Source organism: Poecilia formosa, unplaced genomic scaffold (assembly GCF_000485575.1).
Source record: "Poecilia formosa unplaced genomic scaffold, Poecilia_formosa-5.1.2 Scaffold47, whole genome shotgun sequence".
NCBI lineage: Eukaryota > Metazoa > Chordata > Actinopteri > Cyprinodontiformes > Poeciliidae > Poecilia > Poecilia formosa.
The window spans coordinates 2,030,299-2,057,858 of record NW_006799986.1 but is presented as its reverse complement, the minus strand read 5'-3'; the positions used below and the strand labels follow the sequence as shown (position 1 = coordinate 2,057,858).

Genomic DNA, 27,560 nt, shown 5'->3' with positions numbered 1-27,560 from the left:
TGTGTGTATACAGATATTTACATTCTTCAGGCTCCTCCTCGTTCATTTTCTGAAAGGGACCAACAATACAGCCTTGTGGAACTCCCTGATAAACATTCATTAATATGAACGAAAAAAACATGATTGAATTGGACTTTTTTTATATTTTGCTGTATTTAACTGTAAAGTTAGATATTTATTCAGACTCTGCTGGGCCATATGTTTTATTTGACTTATTTTAGAAGTACAGTAAGTCATGGCAGAGTGATTAATTGAGTCATTTCTGATTAAAACTGAAGGTTGAAAGCAGAATCTTCCACATAAACCTCAGAATAAATTCAAAATGACTGATTTTTGAACAGTAAAGGACATGATTCCCCTTGGGTTGGAATGTCAAGGGCGGTGCAGTAGAAAAGCTGCCATATTGACAACACCATGCCTGCCTGCCTGTGTGTGTGTGTGTGTGTGTGTGTGTGTGTGTGTGTGTGTGTGTGTGTGTGTGTGTGTGTGTACACACACACATATCCACATTCTTCGGTCTCCTCCTGGTTCCGTTTTTATGAGGACAGCAGTCTGAAACTGACACAGCCATTATCCCCCCTGTAGTTGTCCCACACCCCCTGCTTTGTCTCCTCACAAAGGCCTGCAGAAGGTTTTATTGAAGGTTGCTGGTTGGGCTGTAAAGCCATGCAGACACCAGGAGAAGCTACAGAAAGCTGGTCTTGGATCAGTGCTTCTCTGAGAATTACAGTTTGAAGATATTTTTTTTTCTTTCCTCCCTTTTGTTCTCTGTGTACATCACCCATAATACTTCCATTGACTTCAGAGGACAAGTTAACAATAAACCTCCTTTTGGTTTCTTGCTGCTGCTTATATTTAAGCCTCAGGGTCAGCCATATTTCTTTCTTAGACAATTGCAGCCAAGTGGAAAGTATCCTGCTTGCATTCAGGTCGCCTCACAAAGCTTTGGTGTTATAACTCAAAGGAAGGAGTCTCTGCAGAGGGCCTTGCTTTGCTGCATCACCTTCATTAACCACTGCGCTGGAAGCTTCTCTGTCATCCCCGGGTCGATGACTCGCCTCTCCACTCCGGCTTAGCCTCCCCGAGTTTATTTTTCCACTTATCTGTTGTGAGGACAGAGGAGAGGGAGAGAAACGGGAGACATTCGGGGGCCTGAGATGTGTTTTTTAATCTGTTATTCTTCTGTATTGGCACGGGCGTCTCCAGTGTGGGGATTAAGAATCCAGACAGAGTGATGGAGCTCGGCGCTGACCTCGAGGGCGGATGAAGACTGCAGGAGGAGAAGGGAGGAACAAAATAAATCATCTCTGTGGAATGAAAGAGAGAAAGACAGAAACACAAAGGGGATTGTGATTGTGTGTGTGTGTGTGTGTGTGTGTGTGTGTGTGTGTGTGTGTGTGTGTGTGTGTGAGGGAGCAGCAGAGGAACGACGGCGCTGGAAGTGGCAGTGGTTCGGAGCGGTCTTAATCCTCAAACCTGACCTAATAAATCTGAAGTTTACCTCCCACAGCTGCTGAGCTGATAACCAGCGGAGGACGGGCGTGAACGCACGCCGCTGCGCTCGCATTTCAGCGCCACGCTGATGAAGAAACAAGCTCACATGAAGGGGATAAGAAGTCTGGAAGTGTGTACATTTAGGTCATCTAGAGCTGCAGACACAACGCAGCTTTCAGGCTCGTCTTTTAAAACTGTTGCAGACAGTTTTTGGACCGGGTTAAATGGTTCAACTGTCTCTGAACCCGAGGTCATTTCTCAAGTTCCAGAAGTTCAAAACCAGCTTTTATCAAATAGTCTTACTTTCAGGGAGTTTTCACACCTGATAGTCCGGTAGATTCAGTTTGATTGGGGACCAAGATTGAAACATTTATTTCATTTGCGGCTGGCCCAGTTCTCTTTCACTCTGCACTGTGTTTAACAATCAAAACAATTTGAAAAATGTGTTCCCCTCCTCGCCTGTGGGGGCGCTGCACCAAAAACCACTGGAGGAAATGACATGAAAAATGCTTTTGTCACAAAATGTAAACAAAAATGGGGTGGCGTCAGATTTTAGCGGTTGTAGGATTTCTCTTTTGTCTTTGGTAAAAGACCACCAGTTATTTCTCGTGCTAGCTCTAGATTTGCGTGTGTAACTGCATGATCTGTACCGTTTATTTATATGCATTAACATATTACCTGTTATAAGAAAACCTATTGACCTAGACAATGTTAAAATGCTCTTAATGAAGAATAATTGCCATAATTAGTTCAAAGCTTAGAAGTAGAATTGTGTGTTGGACTCACAGAACTGTTAGCATGTATCTCATATTGTCTAGTCTAGCTACTAGCTAACAAAATACTGTTAGGTTGAAGCAAACAGTCAATGTGCCCTGTGGTGGATAAAAAATACCTTTATCTTTAATTTAGTGTTCATGGGAAACACTAATTTACGAATCTGTTTTTTCTCTCGTTTGGTTATTGTACACCAGCATATGCTCTTGATTTTCTTGCTAAATGCAGTTAAACTGTTTTTGTCTTTGTTTCTTATGATTCACTTTATGTCATATATTTTTATAATTAAAATGACATCCAAAAAGAAGAAGGGAACAAAAATACCCTTTCTGGAAGTATTTCTTTTAGCACATGAGCAAATTAGCTGGTACGGCTCGTGCTTCTGGAACAGACTATTTGTTTTGCTTGTATTTACCCAGAATGCCCTGCTGCAGCTCACTTCCTGCTTTTGGAATGGTCTCCGGTGCAATTGGCATTCGCATTTGTATGATATTTCTGTTTCTGTGAGTTTGTAAGGGTCCTTCCACAACATTTCAATCAGGTTGAGGTCTGTACTTTGACCGGGCCATTGTAAAAACTTAACTTTTTATGATCTGATATTCTATTTGCATTATTGCTGCTTTGTTTTGTTTTTGGGGGTTTCTTTCATTACTTTTAAGCATTGCAGTCTGATCCTGGGGAAATTTGCTGGGACCTCCACTCCTGGGGTCTAAAATGTTTTACACTTGAATTTATCGTTGCTGGTGTGTTGAAGGTTTCGTTTTATGAACCTCCTTTAGGTTCATGCTCACCTCCTCTTTGAAGGCAGTAAATGAGGAGGATTACTTTTTATGATTTCTGTTATCTGTCAGGGATCTTCCCCAACAGTGAGGAAACATAAACGATAAAATAAATCCTAAACTGTGTGAACCGTGACCACAACCACATGGAATGAGAGGTTCTCTACTCAAACCATCAGATTCTCTAAGAAAATCCCAAACTAAATAGTTGTACATCTTTCTGTTTTTCTAACTCAGTGGCTACTTTGAATGTTTTTCCTTCTCAAATATTCTTAAGGTAAATTTCATTTTTCAGTGAATTTATTTCTACGCGTCATTTCCACTGTTTCCAAATCTTCTTGGTTGTCCTGCATAATTTGTTTTAACCTTCTACGTTCATTTCTTTTTTCTTTCTGGTGTTTCATAACTTTTTCAGTAATTTCCAATCCCCTTTTTTATCAATATCAATAGATAATAAATCTGATAGAATATTCAAATTTCAATATCTGAGATATTCATGAACTCCGATACAGAACTGCACAGCATTCTGGGAGATGTAGGCAGAGGAAAGACTTTAGCTGCTCAGTCTCTCACAGCGAGCTAAGCTAGGTTGGTGGAATCAACTGACTCATTCTTTAGTTACCTAGCAACGACCTGCTGAGTAGCTTTGGTTACCTAGCAACGACCTGCTGAGTAACTTTGGTTACCTAGCAACGACCTGCTGTGTAACTTCCACAGCAGCAGTTTAAGGTTTCGCCTCTGCTCCTCATAACTGCTTAAAAATAAACAAAAATTCCATATTTAAAAAAAAAAACTAATCAGTAGTTATTGATATTGACTGATAAGAAATGTTTATATTGTGAGAAGTTTTTCAGCCATATGTCCAGCACTTACTATTTGATTAAACTAAATTTTTAAAATTTCTTCTAAGCTTAATAAATTATATAAAATTCCATAAGATTTCAATTCAAGTTAATTCAAAAATACTTAATTTATTTATTTAGTGACTTTCTGTGTATTTTGCTAAATATTTTTTAAATAATTTGACCAATGCTTTTGTGAAAATTGGTAGGTTTCAATTAAATAGGTTGATTTTTTTGGCACAGACTTTCAGGGGGAAAAAAGTAAATAAACCAAAATAAATATATTAATTTAAAAGACAGTGTACAGTATAGATTAAATTTCAATCACAGGATATTGTGTTTTTATTTTTCCTGCAGATTCCACCGTACATTTTTATTCCGTGTTTCAAGCGTTTTTGTGTACGTGACCCCTGGGTTTCTCCGCCATGTTGGCCTCAGAGTTTTATTTTCTTCCCGCTGTCTTGTTTATCCAGATTGCTTCCTGACTCAAGGTCATCCCTCCCTGCTCTCCCTCCTCTTCCTCCACGTATTGATGCCACTCGAAGCCAAGGTTCTTGGCTGTTAAAAGGAAAATCGATATCCCTCGGTGCTTGTGCTGTAATGTCCCTCCAAGAGGCACCTGCCAAAATATTTATGCTGTATTCATGGGAGATGCTTAAGGAAGAGCAGAAGAACGGAAACGGTGAGACCAGCTCCTGATTTATGCTGCTCGCACGTCTCATTAAAAGCTGCAAAGCCGCTTTCCAACTTTGATGTATGTTTGAGTTCCAGCTGCAGCTTCACTGTAAATTGTAACATTTAATTTAATTAAAAAGGATGAGTGAAAATAACTTTACTTTGGTTAAGGTTTGGTAACACTCAAATAAACTTGATCTGGTGAATTTTTGGGATTTATCTCATTTTTTACACTTGATTTAAATAAGTTGACGCCCTTTTGAGGTCCAAACGTTGTAAAAATTAACTTTAGTTCATGTGAGAGAGGGGATTGCCCAGAAAGGTATCCCTCAATGCATTGTGCCACAAACAGCAGCAATTAACTAATCCACTTTTTTATTTGTCACAAAATTTAGTTTTAGTATGATAAGATGAAAAGATGAACTCCAAAACTTCATCTATGCAAAAAAGCTCTGAGTGATGAAAAATTATAATTTTGCTGGCAAATTGTTTCACTTATAAGATGGAAAAAATATCTTATGTGAAATAATCAACCAATGGATTTTCTCAGCAATATTAACTTAAAACAAGCTCAGTTATCTGCTGAAAAGTTGATTTTAAGTTATTTTTGTCTTATTTCAATTGAACTGAGATGTTTGAACTGTAAATTATTTGTAATATTTGGTGGTTTTGCAGGATGGAATGAAGGAACGGTCCCTACACTGTAAAACCATCAAATTTTATCAAGTATTTTTGGTATAGTTTAATGGAAATATCTTACTTATACCTAAAACAAGATAAAAACTGACTTAAAAGTAACTTTTCAGCTAGATAGAAGAGTTTCTTTTAAGTCAATGATTCCTTAATATTGATGAAAAACTACTAGTTCCACTGTCAGCTTATTTCCATTAGAAACTAGACCATAATACTTGGTAAGATTTTGACTTTTTACAGTGTGAAACAGCAGGGTGCCCTCCACTGCAAAAACACCAAATTTTACCAAGTATTTTTGGTCTAATTCTTAGTGAAAACATTTTGAAATACGACAAAAATAGTTTACATGTAACTTTTGAGCAAGATATTGAAGCTCGTTTTAGGTCAATTGAATATAGATTTAAAATTCCTAGATCCACCAGCAGATTAACTCACATATAATATGACATTTTTCCCATATTACAAGTGAAATAATCTGCCAGTGGAACCATTATTTCCTCATCAATATTAATGGATTATTTGCTTAAAACAAGCTCCTATATCTTGGTCCATTGAACTGACATGTTTGCAGTAGAGAACTAGTTGTCAGGATTTGGTGTTTTTGTGCTGCAGAGACGGAGGATGTTTTCCACAGGTGTAGCTCCTGACAGCCTTCAGCTCAGCCAGATGGACTGCAGAACCAATCCGGCCTCAGACTCCGGCCGTCCTGCCGGCAAGCGAGCGTGACAGCCCGGGGTGTCTGCGTGAGGCGCGCTGACGGGTCGACCTCTCGGCTTGATAAACTCCTCTGCACTTCATCCTGCAGGGCCAACAGAAAGGGAGGAGCGGGGCGGGGGTCATTGTGGCGCTGTCAGGCGGCGGGGGGAGGTATCAGAGGCTGGGCGTGGGGGTGGAGCAGCGCATCACTGGTTAGCATGTAAATGAACTGCTTAATGGTTCAGAAGGTCACACAGGTCCAGCGCTGTGATGATTCGCTGATTATCATCGTTGATGCTTTTGTGGAGGCATGTGTGGGTGGCAGCAGCTGGACGGCTTTTAAAAAAACGTCTGATCTGACATGGTGAAATCTGGAACAACCAGAGTTGGGTAGTTAGTTACATTTACTAAAATAATTACTTTTAGGAGTTTTTTTTACGTACTTGAGTAGTTTTATTGTGACATATCTCTACTTTTACTTTAGTATAATTGATTTTTTGCCCACTGAGTGAAAAACATGTTTTAACCAGAATTCACCAGACACACACACTGCAGTTTCTGTTGAAGATTCATAAGGTTTATATCGAATAAATATTATTTCAAATTTATTTATTTATTTTACTTTTGCCTGATTCTGTGAATTATTGTCATTTTTGTCCTTAAAATACCAAAAATTCCACCTAATTTACAATTTGGTTCCTCTGATGATGTCATGTATAAATATTAAATGATTTGATTTTTTTTTACTTTTAATTAATTTCTTGTTTTTTTAAAGAGAGTGAATCCCACAATGAAAAACAAAGAGAAAAGCAACAAAAACAAAGATGGAGATGATGCTTAATGCTGTGCAGCTTGTTTGCGGGGCTGATATCTCTTCTTATTTCATCAATATGCCCCCCTGCGGAGGTAAATGCCATCACGGCCCGTGCTGCAGATGTCTGCTTGCTGGACGATTGATCGGTTTGGCATTTGATCCCGCGGCTCGCGGTGAAGGATGGGCTGCTGGAGTCGTGGGAGAGCTCCCATGTACGGCCGCCCTCCGCCTCCTTCCTGTCCCTCATTTATCTGCCCGGCCATAAATCCCTCACTGTCTCGTTTCTCACACAAGTGCCTTTTAAAAACCTCGCTGACGTGGGGGTTTAAAGGTTTCATCCGTGCTCCTGTGGTGCTAAAAGCCTCGTAAACAGTAGACAGAGAAGAAAAAGGCTGCAGGTTCCCCCTGCTGTCAGACAATAAAAATGGGGAAACTAATGTAGCTCAAAGACTTTAATTTGCTAAATCACCTCTACTGCTTTCTTTCTGCTCCCCTGGTTTCATTCGAACATGTCACTTCATCTGAGCCACATGTTTTCTAGTTGACAAAACTGTTAAAAATGTTTTTTTTTAAATATATATTAAATGTTGTTCCTCTGACAATAATACCCAAAATTATTAGTCACTGATCTAATGATCAATAATTTAATTATTATGTTTAGCTCCAAACATCACAAGTGTCATATGCAGTGACATGTCCAGCACAGGAAACAGATTATTTTCCAAATAGCTTTTAAATATTTGACAGTTTTCCAATGCATATAAATTAATATGGTATCACCAAAAGCCATATGAAGTGTTGATGTCTCAACAAGTTCTGACTAAATTACATTTTGTGTGCAAAATGGTTGTCAGAGGTGGGCAGAATACCCAAAAACTGTAATTAAGTAAGTAAAAGTACTTACATATTTTTACTCAAGTTAAAGTAAAAAGTAGCCGTCCAAGAAATTACTCAAGAGTAAAAAAGTATTTGGTAAAAAGTGTACTCAAGTACTTAGTCACTGATCTAATGATCAATAATTTAATATTTAAAAATTACACGACATTTACTAAAATATAAAGTTAAGTGTGAATTTTGGTATTTTAAGGACAAACATTAAAATAGTTTAAAAAATAAATAAAGTCAGACAAAAGTAAAATTTTCCAAGCAAGTTTCTTTCAAAAACTTATGAAACTGAATATGAGCAGCGATACTTCAAGAAAAAAGTTACTTAAAAATACTCTTAAAAATACTTTTAAAAAGTTACTCAAGTAAATGTTATTGAGTAAATGTAACTTGTTACTAACCAATTCTGCATGTTGTGTGACACTATTAAATATTATAAAATGCCAATAATTTGGACATCCCGAGGACAAAAAGGACCAACAATAACTGTTTTATATTCTCATCCTTTTTATTTTTGACAAAAAACTTTTGAATCCAACACCACCGATAGTGCTCAATGTTTTGTGTGGCTTTATTTAAATCAAAATTTGACAATTCATTCAGAGTTCACTTAATTCTTAAAAATAATCGTTGCTATATTTCTAATTATGAGCTAACTACCGGCTAGCTGCTCGTAGTTTGCTAATAAATTAGCTTAACTGGTGAAAATGTCATATGGTGTGACATAATGCCGTTCGGTGTGACTGTGTTTCCAAAGGATATGAGAGCTGCAACAGCTTATCTGTGAATTAATTTGTTCAGTGAACATACCATGAATCACTTCAGGTCATAAAAGCGGAGCAGCAGGAGGAACTGGCACAAAGTTCGGAAGGCGGATATTCAATGCATCGGGAATGTTTTTAGTGGGCTGCACCGCCACCATGTGGACGTTTTTACGAATTACATCAGTTATATCTGTTAAAACTGTGACGTTCAAACTTTTTGGTCTGGAGACCAAAAAATGTCAAGATGAAATTACTTTAGAAACTTTTTGTGTTTTTCTTTTTAATTATAATCGCAAAAATTATGTATTTTTTTTTGGTCTGTAACAGCTAAATTACGAGCCACACTAAGAAAATAAATATTTAAAAAATTGTGCATTAAATATTAAAATGATGAGAATAAAGTCAAAAATACTACAACTTTATTCTAATAATATTATGACTTAATTCTCATTTTATTTTGATCTTATTCTCATTATTTCAACTTTATTCTCGTTAAAAAATGTATTGTTTTAATAGAAGTAAAAAGTAAGCCTGTAAAAAATTAAATTATGAGAGTAAAGTCATAAATAAAGTCTATGGTTTTATTTATGAGAATAAAGTTATTACAACTTTATTCTCATGTTAGTTTGAGTTTATTCTCATATTTTATTTTTTTTTTATATTAGTATGCACCTAATCCTCCCACAATATTTTAATTAAATAAGCAAAGCACTCAGATTTCTGTAGACAAGTGATGCATAAATTATTGTAGATTTAAAATAAAAATAAACAGGCAAACTATTTTCTAAAGTTTTCAGGTTGATTATGTTTTTCTCGATCTTCCTTTTCTTGTCTTTCCAGCAACAAAAACAGGATTTTCTCACTTTTGCTTTAGTCTGTGAAGTTTAATATATTAAATCTGTATTTTAGTAAAAGTCACTGGAGGTTTTTGTTTCCTGTTATAACTTAAAAGTAAATTAAATTAAAGCAAAAATCAAGACGAATACTTTGTGATTTGCATTTTATCTCCTTTAAATGTCTTGCATAAAGGAAAATTTTGTCCTAACATTATTTTCAACTTGCAAACCAATTCTTAAGATGTGATCAACATATTCTGAGGGCCACAAATGGCCCCTGAGCCGCACGTTGAGCACCCCTGCTTTAAAATCTGCACCAGCTATTGATAAAACAGGATAGATATTAAGAGAAAATAATGACGATGCTTGGGAGAAAATGAGTGGGAAGGAGGGAATTATTGTTGAAAATGATAATTTTTCTGGTAGATTCAGAGTGAAGGAATCCAGAGGAGGAAGGACGTCAGCAGCTGCTCCTATCTCTGCCACCTCCTATAACCAGATTTATGGAGACATTTCTTTGGGGCCCTCCTCTTCCACGTCAGCGTTATAATCCTCTATAATCCCCAGAGAGCGGGTGATGGAGGCCGTCTGGGACGGGGCGGTACCTTTCCCCAGGATGGGAGCGGCTCACGTTCCAGAAAACGGGATGGCCGGAATGCTTCTGCCCGCTCCTGCAGCCATGCATCAACATGAAGGATGGAGCGGGATCTAAAAGAGGACTCCCGTCGTAGATTAGGCTCTAAAGACCCACACCATGTTAGATTAGAGCAAAGATTTCATCACTTGGTCTCAGTTTGGCTAAATACATGAGAGACAGGTGGGAAAAATCTGTAAGCAAGTTTGTTTTTTCCTTCATATTTCTTTAAAAGAATATGTGCTTAAAAAATAGATTAAAAAAAAAGCATCATGACTCAAACACACTCAGCTTCTGTGTGTTTTCTAAATATTTTCTTATATTTATTTTAAAACAATCTTGTGTCCTTTTTTCAGAACATGGATTTTTCTAGTTTTCACCCCTTGGTGCTGAGAAAACAGAATTCTGAGATTAAAGTCAGAATTCTGAGGAAAAAGTCAAAGTTTAAATTCTGAATTCTGAGAAGAAAATTATAAAATTTTAAGAAAAATGTTTTTATTCTGAGGGAAAAAAATCATAATACTGAGGGGAAAAAAATGCCAAAATTCTAAGAAAATTTTCACAATTCTGAGAGAAAGTCAAAATTCTGAGTTCAAAAGTGAGAAGTCAGAAATGGAGAAAAAAGTTTTTAAAAAAATTATGGCACTATTCCTCTTCCATAAGAGTCAGAAAAACCTTATCTGCCTCCGAGTTAATGTCAGACTGCACTAATAAAAAGTAATAGGGATTAATTTACAAATGTGGAGAACCTTGATGTCATTTTGGTGTCTACTTTTAAAACTAGACTTGAAGTGTTCCTTAATAAAAAATTTTACAAAAGATTTCAAGCTCAGGTCTGGACTTTGACTAGACATCTGTATAAACTTGGGCGTAAACCATTCCAGTGTAACTTTGGTTGGATGTTTAGGGTCATTTTCCTGCTGGAATGTGAAACTTTTCCCCAACAAACTCTGGATTTGGTGCACACCGCACTTTTCAGATTCCTTTGTCTTTCATTTCACATGTTTCCATTGTTTTCTTTCACTGTGTCACATAAAAGCCAAATAAATTGAATGTGTTTATAATATGACAAAACGGTTATAACTACTTTAGCAAGACATTGTAAAACATGTCAATCTTGTATTCTTGTTAACATTATTTTTTTATATATATTGTTTTTAACACAGAATCTTTTTGTCTGAACTTTTATATCTGTTGCTGCTGTTAAATGTCCCCTTTGTGGGGCAATAAAAGCTGTTTCTATTCTGTCCTATTCAAATTGTGATGCTATAAATTAGACATTCTTGTTAAACAGCTTCTAAAATCATATACCCTATGCTGTAGACATAGAGTCGATATGTTTTAAGATGATAAAAACCATGTATTAGAATCAGAAGAAATTTTGAGACAAGAAAACTCATTTAATTAAGGTAAGATTGAGTGATGTATCTATTTAATTTTATTTATTAATTATTTACTTATTTTTTTATTTTTTTATTTTTTTATTTATTTTTTTGCTTTTTACTTTTTCTCTTTTTTAGCTGGTCACTTGAATAGAATACATCGGTTTTTCATGGGGATTTAACTTTCTTTAAGGTGCGTTATCACTTTGGACCAGTAGGTGGCGGTAAGGAGCTACCGGCCAATAAGCGACGAAGAAGAGTCATTTGTAAACATGGAGCAGTAATGGCAGGAAGAGTGAAAACTACATGCTATAAAAACACTTTTGTTCTTTTTTTGTTGTTATTGAATCATGACATAAAGAGGGACAAATATCGATAAGGGAGTTTATCTTTTTTATGGAACAAAGGCTTTCAGTCGTAAGTTTTTGCTTCGGTGTGTATATTATCTGTGTTTTGTTACCAAACTGTTCGAATAAGGGATTTAATGGTGGGGTTTTTGTTGTTGTTTTCTGTTATTATGTTATTCTGACATTGCTATGTTAGAATAAAGGAGATCTAACAGAACAATAAGAGATGAGAGAAGCTTTTCAAAATGTAACGGTGCTATACTTTAAACACGTGGCGTAGAAATTTACTACTTAACTAATTAGTCACTTATAGACGTGTTTGTGTGAAATCAGGGTAAAATTAAACCTTAAAATCGACAAAAATATACTAGATTTTCAAGCTAATTACATAATCTATTCAGGTAGATATTAAATTTATCAGAAATTACAACGTCCTAATTTTTTTCACTGTAATCAGTGTTACTGAAACTTTCTGCTACTGTCTGGCTAAAATAACACACAATTCAGAAAAAAAGGAATATTTTTCATGTATGATAAGGACTGAACCTAATAACGGCACTTATGAAAATCATTTGTAAAAAACAATGTAGATCTGTAATCTTATAAAAAAAAAGCATTATTTTGTGTCAGAAGAGTCTCAGAACCTGCTACAGTTAGCAGGTGTAAATCTGAACATCAGATCACCTGGCGCTGGAGTTAATATTGTTCAAAGTCTTCAAAGAAATGTCAGTTAATTTAGTTGATTGATTGTTGTTGGATAAATTAAAGTCTACCAGAATCTGGATGGTTTAAATATTCTACTTATTTTTGCTTGGATGTGATGAGGAAAGACACTTTGATTGTTTAATAAAAATGTACTAATGGCATCAAATACTAAATTTGAGCCTGACTTTTATTGTGACTGACTTGTAAACACTGATCTGTGTGTGTTTCCTCAGCTTGCAGGCAGATCTGAGGTCAGCTAAGGATGACGTTGTGTCTCCAGGTCACTCTGCGGCTTCGGTCCAGAGCTCCAGTTCACCTCGCCAGTCGACACGTCCACAAACTGTCCTCACTTCGAAAAGCAACCTCACTTCCTCCTAAGAAGATGCAGAGCCTGCTGTACCCTTTCAGCGGCCTGGAGGCGTACCTGGACAGGTGCTGGGATGATTTTCTGTGATACATTCAACCCAAACTTTCTGCTGGGTGATGTTTGTTAATCAGAGTCATTTTTCAGGTCAGTGGACAGGATGCCATTTCAGCTGTTTCATCCCTCTGTGGAGGACATGATGGAGGCAGAGAAGCTCTTCTGTTCTTCACCGTCTCACCGGATTGATTACTATGTCTCTGCAGAGAGGATGGACCACGTTCCCGCTCTGAAACAGCCAGAGGTTGGCACGCCGCCTCAGCGTTTTTAACTCTATCAACCTTTATCTGAGCAGCTTTATGTGTTTTCTAAGCACAAAGTGCCATCTTATAGCCTAGTCAAGTAACTGTGTTACCTTCAGTTGTTATAAAAATGCTGTATATATCAAATATGACTTAAAAGAAATTTTACTTCCTAATTTAGCACCTTGAAATTGGGTGTCTGTCTCTTTAAAAACTTCTGCTTTTTCTAAAACTCCGCCTTCAGGAAGTCATCATATCACTCCTCTTCAAGAACGTTTTTAGCTCGTATAAAGAGATTAGCAGATGCACAGTTGCACCTTGTGTTTGCTAGTTGCTGCTGGCTAGTCTACAGGAGCTGAGTGGGGGATTTGTAGGGACGCCTGCTCTGTGAGGCAGAAGCTCTGAAGCTTGGAAACTGCAGCTTCTAAAGTTTCTGCCAAAAAACTCAAATTCTGAGATTAATCTCAGAAATTCTTGGGGAAAAAACTCTGAACATTTATGAGTTTTAAAAGACTAAAATCTGTTAGAAAAACTCAAATTTTGAGATGAATTTCACAAATTTGAGAACATTTTTTTTTAAATGTTCAACTGTTGAAACTCAGAAAAGTTTTTTCTAGAACATTTCATTTCTAAGATTAATCTAAAAACTTCAGATTTTTCTAATATATTTTTTTTGTCTTTCCAAACTCAGAAATTTCTGTTTTTTCTCAAAGATTTTGTTCTCAAAAATCTTGGAGTTTTTCTAGCAAATTTTCAACTTTTCAAACTCAGAAATTTCCCTGTTGTTTTAGAAAATTCCTGAGACATTTTTGCAAAAATGTCTCTTTTTTTAGATATAGAGCGGCTGTAATATGCCTTCGCACATTTCAGTAAAAACAAAAAAATTGTATTTTGGTCACATTTTAACGTTGTGATTAGTGGAGATATCTTTACACCAGTTACTGATGTGACTTTCAGCCTGTCTTATAACATAATAATAATCCAGTTCCAGGATTTCTTTTTCTTATTGAATTCTGTAAATAACATTTTTTATATAAAATCAGTGAAACTGCAGATTATGTCAGAGAATGAAAACCAGCGTAGATGGACTGCCGAAGAAAAGAAGAGCGAAATGTCCCCCTATCCTCTTGAAATATAGAGCAAGTCTGTAAAAATCTACCATAATATCTCTCCAGTCGCTGCAGCCTCATGCATTAGTAAGCAGGCGCAGGCAGCTGATGATAAATGTGCAGATTTAGCACCGTTCAGACCGGACAGCATGCCGGGTCGGTTCCCGCTCCATCCGTCTGCCAGCTGTCGGCGAGACGGATGAGTCTGAGACGCGTCCAGAGACGGTGCTCTGATGGGAGCATTGTTGGGATTCAGCACAGAGTTGAAGTGATTTACCTCAGTTTGTGTTTTCAGGTGTGTTTCATCGGCAGGAGCAACGTGGGGAAGTCGTCGCTCATCAAAGCTCTGTTTTCCCTGACTCCGGAGGTGGAAGTCCGAGTCTCCAAAACTCCAGTGAGTACGTCGGAGGAACTTCACCCTGAACCTTTCAGCTTCCCTTTGTTTCGTTCAGACAGGTTGATTACTTCTGTCCGGCAATAACTGCTGAGAATTACAAGGTTGATCATTTGACTCTGAACTAATGCAAAGTATCGATCTGCTAATTAATCAAATGATTACTTGCTAAGCGGACATTTTCTTAAAAAACAGAGTTTTCTCTTGTATCCGGAGGGTCGACCATCTTTCCATAATATAAAGGTCTAAATTTGTCATATTTTTATTTCACAGAAAGCTTTTAAAAAAACACACAGTGGTTATCCTGTCAACAGTGTCATTGTTTCAATCATGAACTGCCAATGTTTTTTAATCCATCAGTCAATCAACCACGTTTATTAGCACATTTCAGCAACAAGGCACTTTACATCACAAAAACACCAAAATAAAACTCATAAAAAACTCATTAAGTAAAAAATTGCTGCTGTAATAAAATGAAGCGAACCTCTTATTTTGAGCTTTCATTTTGTTCTCCCTCCTTCAGGGCCACACCAAGAAGATGAACTTCTTCAAAGTGGGCAAAGCGTTCACCTTGGTGGACATGCCAGGTTACGGACACAGAGCGCCCAGAGACTTTGTTGACATGGTGGAGCCTTATCTTTACACCAGGGAAAAGTAAGTGCTGGTCTAACATGTACATCCAAGTATTGTGTCAAACAAAGCTGAGATCTTTTATTCTTTGCTTCTGCTCACTCTGCTGCGGTAGACATTTTATTTCACTCGGTATTCGTGGTTTTATCCACCAGGTGGTGCTGCTAAGCTTCTCACGTTCAGCTGCAGCTCATTGCTGTTTATGTTGTGAGAATTTATTTGGATTTGCTTTTTATTTCCTGAAAGAAGTGATTTGAGAATTCATCAGTGAAGAGCCGTATTTTTATTTTATGTCTGGTGAGTGATGTGATGAATTTGTGGATGTCTGGTTTCTTCCAGTCTAGCCAGGACATTCCTGTTGGTGGACGGCAGTGTTGGTCTGCAGAAAGCCGACCGGATCGCCCTGGAGATGTGTGAGGAGACCAGATGTCCTTATGTGGTAAAAATCTCAGGTTTTCATCTTTTGGAGTTAAATTAAACAAATATCTAACATTTAGCTCCATCATAAGTTTATTTGCAAAACACATTTCAGCATAAACCATAAAACCTATTACAATAACCAATTATGAAACAAGCAATAAACATTTTATCAAATACCATCATCAAGAAAATATAAAATACATTGATCAGTATTCCAGTTAATATGGATCAAAGGCCGACTTTGTAACTGTCTTTATGTGGCTCTGCAGGTTCAGGTCAGAGTTCATCATTGCACCCAGATTTCAGGCCTGATTGTTAATTTCTAAACTCTACATTGCTCCTCTTTAGGTCCAAATATAATAACTTCAACTTTGTTTCTGTTCATCTGGAGAAAATTATGGCACCTCTACACATTTATTGCTTAAACATCGACTTCAGTGTGTTCATTGTCACCCGTTTATATTGTAATGTAGAGCTGTGTGTCATCTGTAGCTATGGTAACTTACTGCTTGTTATAACCTGAGCTAGTGGGAGCATGTAGATATTAAACAGGAGGGGCCCCAGGATTGAACCTTGCGGTGCCCCACATGAGATTTAAGTCCGTTCCGATGAGAAGTTACCTGTTGACAGAAAGAAGACTCAAACCAGTCCAGTACTGGTCCAGAGAGTACGACTCAGCTCTTAAACTGTGGCCAACAGAGTCAAATGCTGTGCTGAGGCCCAACAGAACCAAGACTGGTTCTTCCAGTCTGACATAGCTGTGTTTCACTCTAATACAGAGATCATAAAAGATTTGCATCCAGAACTGATCCATAAAAATCCATAAACCATCTCTGGAAACACCAGAGTCCGAACTGTCCGATGTTGGGCCTTGCAGCGTTTCATGGGGCTTTAACCCGTTTTTCCCTCCTTTTTGTCTTCCACTCGTCCTTCTCCCAGATGCTCATCCTGTCCACAGTGAATTAATGCTGAATGTTCCCACTCAGCTATTTAAAAACATCCAGAACCGCCCCGCTGCGACAGAAAAACGAAGCACCGGCACTCTGGAGGGAGTCAGCGTTCAATTATTCACGCTGTCAGGTTATTAAGCTCTGCGACAGATTGGGTCGGCAGCAGGACGCAGTTAGACGAAGCAGTGATGGAGAATATGGACGCCAACAAGTTTTAACATCATTCCTGCAGATTCACTCCACCAGTTTCTAATGGAAGCCACTTTGTTATGCTCTACAGCTGCAAAAGATCGCTTTGATTCCGGGTTTAGTCAGATATTATATGTCAGGAGTTGAACATTCATGCAATTAAAATGCATATTAATCATAATCAATAATTAAATGTTATCTATATTGTACAGCAGTATTTGGGGCGACTTCGTTGACTTTATCACTGCATACTCTGCCATCTAGTGGGAAGCCAGTGCAAGTGCACAAAATATTGTTAACATCAAATAACTGAAAGCTAATAGAATTATTAAAAATATCAAGGACTTATTTTGTCTTAGAAGGAAATTGTAATTAATTAAAAAGTTAAAATATTGTTTGTTTTTACAGCAAACTTTCATTATTTTTAATTTAAATGTTAATCTGTTATTATTGCCTGACTAATTTTTTCATTTTGAAGAGCGAATGTTGTATTTTTTTGGAAGATTTTAAAAGTCTAAAGCGCTGAACATGTTTCGGTTTAGATGGTGGTGACGAAGATAGACAAATGTGGACAGGGGGCGCTGCTGACGAACCTGCTGAATCTGCAGGATGTGATTAAAACTCAGACCAGCAGCTGCTTCCCCCAGCCTTTTCTGATCAGGTGATGCTTTTACTTTCTCTCCTCTCACACACACACACACACACTTCTCAGCTGCTGCAAACATTAGTAAAACTACTAAAGATGTTCATCAGTTCTGCAAAATTTACATTTGGATTTTTAATAAACATGCAGAATGTAATTTGGTCGACATGCAGACCAGCGATGGGGAGTCAGGTCTGGAATGTCCTCCAGGTAGAATAAGTGTTGTCATCAGACAGTTACTGGAACATCTGACAGCCAATCAGAAGGTCAAAGGGCACAGATAATGCCTCATAAATGGCACAGGATGCATTAGGGTTTGATTGAATGATGCAGGGGGTAAGATGGTGGAACTATCCAGGATATGAGGGTTTCCACGCATCTTTAAAAAGTCTTAAATTCATGTATCTAAAATTACGGACTTAAAATGACTTAAATTAATTTAAAAAAGGAAGTTTGCCTAAATATGTTAATCAAAAGTTGTCTTACCAGGATTACTTAATCTGTTTTTCTGGACGAATTTGTACATTTCTATTGCGATAAAAGTCTTAGATTCAATTCATAATGGTCATAAATTTCACTCATTTTGGATATTTAATTGTGTTTTTTCAAAATATAGATTTTCTGAATGTATGTGTTCACCGTAAACTGTCCTGGTGCTGCACTTACCCACTTCAGGGTTCCACCTTCTGAGTTCCTGAAAATGACTTAATAAGTTAACATTAAGACTGAACTTTTCATTCCTTTCTTTTCTCACAGCTCTGTTAATTATTGGGGAATCCACCTGCTGAGATGCTTCATTGCTCATGTAACAGGAAGCATCAGTCTGAAGGAGACTTCAAAAAGCTGATAAACACCAGAGAGTTTCACTGAAGAGGAATCAGTGCAGAGGGTTTTTCCTGTTATCTGTTCATAAATTATACATGTCTGCTGCTGCTTCTTTCTAATAAAATCTTTAAATGTTACGTTTGGTATTTGATGGATTGTTTTTCACATTTTCTTGAATTTAAAATCTTATTAATGTCCTGTCAGTTACAATCAGCGGTGGGTAGAGAACCCACAAATTGTACTCAAGTAAAAGTAAAAAGTGTCCAAGAGTAAAAAAGTATTTAGTAAAAAAAGTCTACACAAGTACTGAGTAACTCATCACATTATCAATCATTTAATATTCAAAAATTATATCATCAAATGTTATTTTAGTTGTTGCTCTGTTTTTTTTATTATGCTGCGTAAGCTTCCCCTTGTGTTTTATAACTTTGTGAGTTTCTCGAGGATACAAAGTGCAGGTTTCTCCAAATAGAAACATCTGTTTTTCATTCTCCGCCCTGTTGGATCGGAGGTTAAGCACATAATCATATTTTAGCTGATGTTGGTGAAATGCTGCGGTTAAAGACTGGATGAAATAAAATGCAACATGCATCACAGTAAACCTTTTTAATGTTTAACCCAGACACCAAGGTTCTCTTATTTATGCAAAGCAGAGGCAGGTTCAGTATTTCACATCTTAGCAGCCAATGTCAAAAAAACTAGGAAAACATATGCTGCTTTTAAATAATGTTCATAAAACCAGTTAAGATGAAAACTAAGCACTTTACCTCGAAGTAATGTGTAAAATAAAATCCTATTACCATTCAGGGATTAAGTTATGTGTTTCATAAGCTTTATACGACCACATAAAAGTCGTATAGTGCAGGCAACTCGTTACGTAACAATAGTAAACAAAAGAAGTTAAAACCATTAAGACATATTGTTATCTGTTACACTTTTACAGACTGAATAAAAACTTCCATCCTTCAGTTTTATATCTTTCACCTCTCTTTCCATTTTCTCTCAACCAGCAGCTTTCTTGGTTGGTTCATTTATTTTATCAATCAGCAGAAATCTGTCACTATTGTTGTAGATTTACAGTTGTGCAGGAGATCCAATCCAATTACCAGCTAATGACAAACTCACAAAGCAATGCCTACAACAACAACAAGAAAAAGTGGAGTGCTCTGCAAATCAAATGGAAATACAAGTTTTAAACAGTAATACAGTCACATTGATGGTATAAAGTTAGAGGCATGGATTATTAGATGCAAAGATGCATTATTAGATGCTTTATTAGATGCAAAGTAAATGTTAGCTTAAACTATTAGCTACCAAACCTTCTAACCTGTTAAACTACAACACTGCCTTTTTTCCAAACCAAGTAATGCCACTGTAAAAATGTATAAAACTGCATTGATTGTGCTAATGACAGCTGAAAGTGAACAATCATGGACATGTTATCGCTTTATACACTTTCCTAATGCAGCAGTTAATACTCATTAGTGGTGAATTAAAATCTTGTGCTTGTCAAGTTTTGGCATGAATTTGGCACCATACACAGCAATACTTAAATCCACTGGTTCTAAAATGTGGTTATAATCATTTCTTTACACTCCTGATGGCTGGTAAGTGCACATCATGGCCACTTTTACCCAAAACCAAATTCCCTGCTCTGGTGGCCTTCACTCATTCAATCAACAAGACAAAGAGCTTTATGTCACAAAAACACAAAATTAGTCACCAATTGAGAAACTAATAACATTTTGTTAAGAGCCATCATCAGATACATCAAATATGTTGATCAATGTTCCATTTGTTATGGTTCAAAAGCAACTGAGTAGCTCAGTGTTTCGTCTGTTTGCACTTTTCTAGAAGTTTGTTCCAGACTTGTGGTGCATAGAAGCTGAATGCTGATTCTCCATGTTTGGTTCTGGTTCTGATGCAGAGCAGAACCAGAACCAGGGGACCTGAGAAGTTCTGGAAGGTTGATACAACACCAGCAGATATTTAATATATTTTACTGCTAAGCCGTTTATAAACTAACAGAAATATTGTAAAGTCTGTTCTCTGACCTGTGAAGAAACTGTTGCAGTTACTGCTACTGGATGAGTTTCTCTAGATCTTGCTGAGACATTAGTCCTCTAATCCTGTAAATGTTCATCAGGTGACAGAAGGCTGACTTTGTAGCCATCTTTATGTGGCTCTGAAGGTTCAGGTCAGAGTTCAGCCTGACCTCTAGTTTCCAGCTGCAGTAACCCAAACATAATAATTTCAGTTTTGTTTGGTTTTAAACATCTGCTCAGTGATTGGATGGTTCAGAGTCACCTGGTAGAGCTGAGTATCATCTGCATAGTTATGGTAGCTAATCTTATTGAATAATAACTCAATGCTTTATTGTCCCTCATTTTCTAAACATAACTCCTGGTAGACCAAGTCTCCTATATGCGCCATATTTGGGTCTAAGTAGGTCTAGCTTAAAACTTTTATTCCAGGTGCTTACCTGTGTGTGATTTGATGAGCACTGCTTTTCACACTGATCCGTCCCTCCTGAAGTTAACGATTGTTTTTTTGTAATTTTTTTTTTTTTTTTTTTTTTTTTTTTTTTTGCAATTAAAATCACAGATTTTCTGGAGATAAATTAAAAGTCTTTGCGAGGAATTTTTTGATATTTGTGCTTATGTATGACGGTAAATCTGATTTTTTTTTTTTTTTTGCACCTGAGGCAGCAGTGGAGAGGAAGGAAGGAATATTGCCACCTGCAGGTGGGAGTTAGCATCTGTGAACATAACGTTTTTGACCATTCTTTGTGGAAAATTAGCAATAAACTCACGATTAAGCATTAACGCACACCTTTAATTAAGTTCTTGTAAATTAGTAATAGAAATATTTCCAGTAGTAAAGGATCGTAAAGCCTCCTGATTGCGTATCTGAATTTGCTGAAACACAAAGGCGTGTTTGGCATGTCACTCAGAGGAATGGGAAGGGGATCATGAGCGTTCCACAAGGACAATCTTATCAGATTTTATGTGAGTGATCAGCTTTTATCTTTTCGTCTCCATCGAACCTGTCCTTTACTGAGTTTGCAGTAAACTTTAAGTATCTGCTGCTTTTGTTGTGCAACTAGGCGTGCAAAGGTTTGTGTGTTGGCCTGGACGTTATCTTTGGAGATCTGCCCTCAGATAACGATCTGATCTGATACACCCACATTTTGTACTGTTAGAGCTCCACAATAAAACAAAGAAAAGGAGATGAAACATTTTGGGAATTTATCCGCCTGACTGGATCGTCTCTCCTGTAACAGGACGACAGCGGACAAAGTAAAGACACAGATATGGAGACTTTCCACTGATAGACCTTGACCCCTGCAGAGGGTCATCTATATATACCTGTGAGTCACATTATTAAGCGATGTGAATATGTTTTATGGTCTCTGTTTGAAATGTGGCTGCAATAAACTTAAAGGAAAAGAAATATAAGTTTTTTTTACTGATATGGAAAAACAAATTAGGATAAAATCTTTAGAGTCACTAAAACACTGTAAAATCAAGCATATGTGGTGAATTTCTAAAAGTTACTCTTATCAAGGACGAATGAAAATGAGCACATGTGGATTTTCCATTGTCCTGAACCATAAAAAGTGTCACCAAGTGGGAAGAGTTTAAGGATGTTTTCACACCTGATAGTCCGGTAAACTTTGTTCAACTGGGACCAAATTTGCAACATTTGTTGCATTTTCAGCTGCAGTGGTTCTCTTTCATACTTCACTGTCCCAAACGACCGCTTCTAGACTGAAAGGAGCGCCGGCGATCCAGCCAAATCTGCAGTACCGTAATTCCGCCTCACTTGGCGCCATCTGACAAATTCCCACAGTTTCTGAAAGGGAAGACGTCTCCAGCCAATATTAGATTATTACGGTGATTTCACCCCCGCCGTAGCAGGGAGTGAAATTAATCTGACGGGCGCTCTTTTAAGGACTCTTCTAAGACGGTAAATTGTGAAAACAACTTGCTAGATATTAAAAGGTCCAGTTGTTATGGATAAATGGACAAATATATTTAGTCACATGACATTTAAAGAACTACGTAAAATTAAAATAAGCAAAAATATCCAGGTGGAGTGGCATCAGATTTTAGCAGTTGTAGGATTTCTCTTTTGTCTTTAGTGAAAGACCATGAGCCATTTCTCCCATTAGCACTAGGCTAACATGTTTGTTTTGGTCGTATTTACCCAGAATACAACTACTTCTTCTGCGTGTCGTCCACTTCTTGCATTTGGAGCAATCTCCATATCTCAGGGTATCTCAGGGTCTCGTTATTAGTGCGTATTGGTCTGTTGTGGTTAAGAGAACAGAGCCGAAAGACGAAGCTCTCAGTTTATCAGTGACCAATGTTCCAACCCTCATCTGTGATCACCAACTCTGGGTAGTGATTATCTGATCTTACCTTTTCGCTCACGTTTTGCTGTGACGTATGTAATGAGCCATCTTGATTGTAAAGGAAGCTACGCTATGAAGCTTACTGGAAATTTTGTGCACTGTGAGCAACTCGGGCCATGACATCTTTGCCAACAATAAAAGTTTAATTGTAAAGGTCAACTGAGTAAAATTACCTTTGTTTATTGTACTGTTGAAGTTATATGCTATTATTTTTGGTAGCTTTCTTGTGAACGTAGCAATTTTGAAAAGTTAACAGCAAAAAAACTGAAAAAAGGATCAAAAGCAACTCAATTTTAGCTTCAGTCATTAATGGGAGAAGGTTACATAAAGTGGGACTGAAGTATATTTGAGTGAATGTTTATGGAAAAACCTGCGATGTATTTGTTCCTGTCTGACTCGTATGTTGATTGATGATACGGATGGCTTTAATAAGTAAAGATTAAAAACATTTCTGGCCTTCTCATGTCTTAAACATTCAAATGTTTTGGAAGCATTTTGAGTAATTTGATCAACACGTCAGAAGGGAGGAGGTATCAGTCGGTTTCTTAACCGTTTCCAGCTTTTCTAAATATCGCCGTCTGTGAGCCTCGACCAGGTGTGTTGGTTCACAGACAAGCAGCTCAACTCGAACAAGTTCAGTGGCTCTGTTCAATACTCCTGTCCCTCACTTCCAACGTCCACCATGGCGCCTGGGATCAGTGACGCAGTTACAAAGGGTCAATATCCGACAAATATGACATTCATTGTAAAGATTTGATTTGCAAAAACAATGCTGAAATTACTTCCAGTTAAGTAGAAACTTCTTTCTTCTGTGTGTCTGACTAGATGTTGAGCAACAGTTGGTTAAACCAACAGACTGACCACAGAAAGCTTTGTAATTGTCCTTTAATTGTAGTTTTTACTGCTAATGTGGATGTGAAATTGGGGAAGTCGTCACCATGTTCTCGTAAAAGTCGCGTGCCAGTAAAACTTCCCCCTCCTCTTCCAGCGATAACTCTCTGGATTTTATGTTGCTGTGACAAACTTAATGACGTGTCCATTTAAAACACTGGGTAACCACGGCAACGCCATCCCGTGTCACTGACTTTTTAACAGGTGAGACCAAAGTGCGAGGTGAAGAAGCACATTTTGAGCCGCGTTATGAGCGAGCGTGTGATGGCGGCCAGGTAAACAATGCACACATCGTTTCCCCTGCAGAGAGAGGAGCCGTCATCAGCAGACCAGGAAGATAAATTACATAAATGCTATTTTTAATGAGGTCATAAAAGATGAATAAAATACTGCATTAAACAAAATAAAAATGTTTGTGCTCATATATATCTAACACTTGACTGAGTGTAATGTTTTTGACTTGATTCAATGTTGCATGACTGTTTTTGTGTTTGTAATAATGTGAAGCATTTTGAAATGCCTTGCTGCTGAAATGTGCTATACAAATTTATTTGATTTGATTTGATATCTAAGACGTGCATTCTTAGAGAATTATGCAAATTTCTTCTATATTACATGTTGGAAACATTTTTTTAACAAGGTAAATTTCCTGTTTTAATGCGCATAACTTACATTTTTATCTTAATGTTATCTGTATGTTGTGCATTTAAATTGCTGGCGTTCACATGAGTAAAATTTCTGGATACTGCACTTAAGAAAAAACATGTTTAAACCAAAAACGCATCAGATTCAGACACACACCAATAGAAAATGAGTTTCATTTCATTTTCTATCTGCTGAGTCTGTTGAACCATTTGGAGAAATTAAATGCACGATAAAATTTTATTCCCTATTTTAACAAAACAGACAGAAACATTTTCAACTGAGAGTGAGTGTGTAATTGAAAATATTGATTAGAAAACAATTTTGTAATTATTTGTATTAATTTAGTCCCTAAAATGCCAGAATTTGCACAAACATTAGTTTGTTTACATCACGTTCAACCTGAGTAGAAATATGTTGAAGTACTTCTAGTCTTACTTGAGCACAATTATGGCTACAGAACTTAATAATTTCTCTGTTTTCTCATTTTCACCCAAATTCCAGCCAAATGAAACCAACAACAGCTTTGACAAACTAATCATCCTTATTTAACAAAAATCCTCTTCCATTTTTTATACATGCAGACATATTCATTAAAGTAGGATATCCAGATTAAAATAACCTTCAGGGATTTTCCTTCAGACCAAATTTCTACTCATATTTTTCATTAATTGTAAATTTCTGACTGTAATGTTATGTTTTCTGTCACTGTAAGCAGAAAATCACTATAATTGAGATAAAATCTAGTAAACATCAGATTGTGTGTAATTCATGCATATGACATGCTTAATTTATGGGATGAGTTTGTAATTAAGACAGATTGTGTTCTGAATCTGCAGCTACATGTTGTTTTAATGACTTTAAAGAACCTTTCAGTTATTGCTTGACTGGTTGTCCTTTAACTACACGGTTAGGCATCTGTCCTTCAGACCGGAGCAGCTGGTCTCTCCGCTCATGAAGGTAAGAACATTCTGTAGATTTTTTAAGATTATTTAAATATCTGACGAAAACTTTGGTGCAGTTGCATTTGAAGAAGCGTTTTAATGATTTTATGTCAGTCGTATTGAATGTTTTTATTGTTTCCACATGTGCAGCTTGTTGAACACCTATAAAACTCCTTCTTGGATTTTTTTTTCCTTTTATTGTTTTGCAATCTTGAGAAGCTGGAAATTATTATGGGAGGATGGAAAACAAACATTTATATCACTGCAAACATAAAGCAAAGCCTTGTTATGTTTTTAGTCCAGAATGGATTCTTGAAGTAAAACTTTTGAGCTCAGCCATGTTGGCTGCAAAAGCTTCGCTGATCTTTGCAATTCATTTGATATTTATGTTTCTTTTTCTGTTGCCAGACACTAAATTAACACATTCTCTTTAAAATTGCATTTTTTTTGTATGTTTTAAGATTTCTCTGAGAGATTTCAGCCTCACGTGGAAGTTTGTTGGCACTGACTCCATTTTTTTTATTTATTTATATGCGTTTGAGATACATTTTCTCTGATAAATGATTTCTGCCCTTTAATTTGGCTTTTAAAAATCTCACTTTTCTCAAAACAAAGACTACTTTTATTGTTTTACAGGTAAAAAAAAAAAAGAAAAAGAAAAAAGAAAGAAATCCTGAATGTTCATTACTTTCAAAAAAGAGTTTTTAAAACTACTTTGTGACGTTTTTGGTACTTATTTGAATATAAAATAGTATAAAAACTGAAAATGGAGCTGAAAAACGAGACATTCAGAAAATAAAACAGCAATAGAACGTTTTGGGGTTGACATGTTTTTTACATGTTGAACATTTACTTTTGAATTAGTTTTAAAATAGGACTAAATTAAAGTCTTAACATGAGCAAAGTGTGTGTGAAATCTCCAGTCAGGGCTCGATATTTTGAAGTAAAATCTAAAAAATGGCTCAGAACTTTAACTCTGATTATGTAAAATGTAATAAAATTCCATTTCAGTCCTGATTCCCATTCATGACGTGTTTAAACCTCAAATGGTTTTCATGCTGTAAAGCTTCGTTTTAAAGGTCTGGGCGGTTATGCCAAAATATTTTCATTTATAGGGATTTTTTATGCTTTTGTAGGAACGTTGTAAACACTGTAGTGTCACGGCAACAAGTTATTAGAGATAAAGTCACATATTTGATTATTTGACTGTCAAACACTAAGGGAGGAGAAAAGAAATCTGCTGAATAACGATTTTCCTTTTGGTCGCCTTAAGTATCCAAAAAACATTTTTCTCTTATTCCATTTTACAAGACAAACAAACCAAATCCCAAATCTCTGAGTAGAAAATCCAAAAATACCTCAAGCTGAGTCTGCTCTTTATAATTTGATGGACTTTAAACTTTTTTCTCACCAAATCTTGTAAAAACAAACGTAAATCATTTCTACATATGAAAATATCTTGATTGCCCAACACACCCACTGTAAAAAATATAATATTAAAATAAAAGCATAACATTAAGCTGGATGAGGTAACTTTCTATTAAATGTGCAAAGACATGCTATTCCTTACAGAGGCATATTACACCAATTGTAGATTTAAAAAGCAAAAAAGAGGAGTAGATTTATGCCAAAAAGACATTTTTTAAATAATCTCAGTAATTTTCTAGGAAGAAAAACTTGGAATTTTTCCAAAGCAAAAAAATAAATTCTACTTTTTGAAATTTTCTGATTTTCAAAAGTCAAAAATGTTCAACATTGAACTCAGGAATTTCCATTTATTTCCAGAACATTTCTGAGATTAATCCCAACATTTTTTTTATGTTTTGTGAAAAAGGTAATTCTCTTTTCCTCACAAACTTTTAAGTTCCCTAATCCTGCCTCAGTTTGGCAATATAATACACTGACATGCAAACTGATCGCTAATAATCTAAAAATTTCTGACATTTTTAGCAAATTATCAAGTTTTCAAATTGAGAAATTTCCAAGATTTTTTTTTTTTTTTTTAAGTCTGATATTAATCTAAACATTTCTAAATTGTTTTTTTAGGAACTTTTGACTTTTCCAACTGAGTAATTTCCACGTTTTTTCTCTTCCAAATTCTGGGAACTCTCTCAATCTTTGACTTTTTTTCAACTTTTCAAACAGAAATTTCCACGTAGTTTCAAAAATGTTCTGAGATGAATCCCAGATTCCTGAGTATTTCAAACTGAACAATTTCCAAGTTTGTTTTTGTGAATATTTCTGAGAATAATCTCAAAATTTGAGTTTTTTTTTTGTGCAAATTTTCAACGTTTCATGTTCAGACATTTCCAAGTTTTTCTAAAAGAAAATTCTCACATTAATCTCAACATTTCTCAGGTGTTTTTTGTTAAATATTTCTGAGAATAATCTCACATTTTGAGGGGTCCTTTCTGTCAAATTTTCTACTTTTCAAACTCAGAAATCTCCTCCTTGTTTGTAGAAAATTTCTGTAATTAATCTAAAAATTTCGGAGTTGTTTTTTTTTTTTTTTTGGCAGAAATG

The 27,560-nt window shown here is 36.3% G+C and overlaps 1 protein-coding gene and 1 long non-coding RNA gene across 3 annotated transcripts in view; both read left to right on the top strand.

Annotated features, from left to right (window-relative positions):
• The window catches only part of LOC107836274 (uncharacterized), a 7,755-nt gene extending 2,985 nt beyond the window's left edge, over nt 1–4,770 (top strand). The window contains exon 2 of the long non-coding RNA XR_001662154.1: nt 4,363–4,770. This is a non-coding gene — a long non-coding RNA (uncharacterized LOC107836274). The remainder of the gene's footprint in view (nt 1–4,362) is intronic.
• A 6,730-nt stretch (nt 4,771–11,500) lies between these two features.
• On the top strand, nt 11,501–18,280 carry gtpbp8 (GTP binding protein 8). Of its 2 annotated transcripts, none has more exons than XM_007552302.2 (8): nt 11,501–11,685; nt 12,554–12,752; nt 12,832–12,985; nt 14,388–14,486; nt 15,010–15,140; nt 15,456–15,555; nt 17,218–17,336; nt 18,075–18,280. In XM_007552302.2, the coding sequence occupies exons 2-8, from the start codon at nt 12,583–12,585 to the stop codon at nt 18,163–18,165; spliced, it is 864 nt and encodes a 287-aa protein (XP_007552364.1). In that variant the 5' UTR covers nt 11,501–11,685; nt 12,554–12,582; the 3' UTR covers nt 18,166–18,280. The 2 variants fall into 2 exon arrangements, with proteins under 2 accessions (XP_007552364.1, XP_016527054.1); XM_016671568.1 differs by having other exon boundaries at nt 11,501–11,701.
• The last annotated feature ends 9,280 nt before the right edge of the window (nt 18,281–27,560 follow it).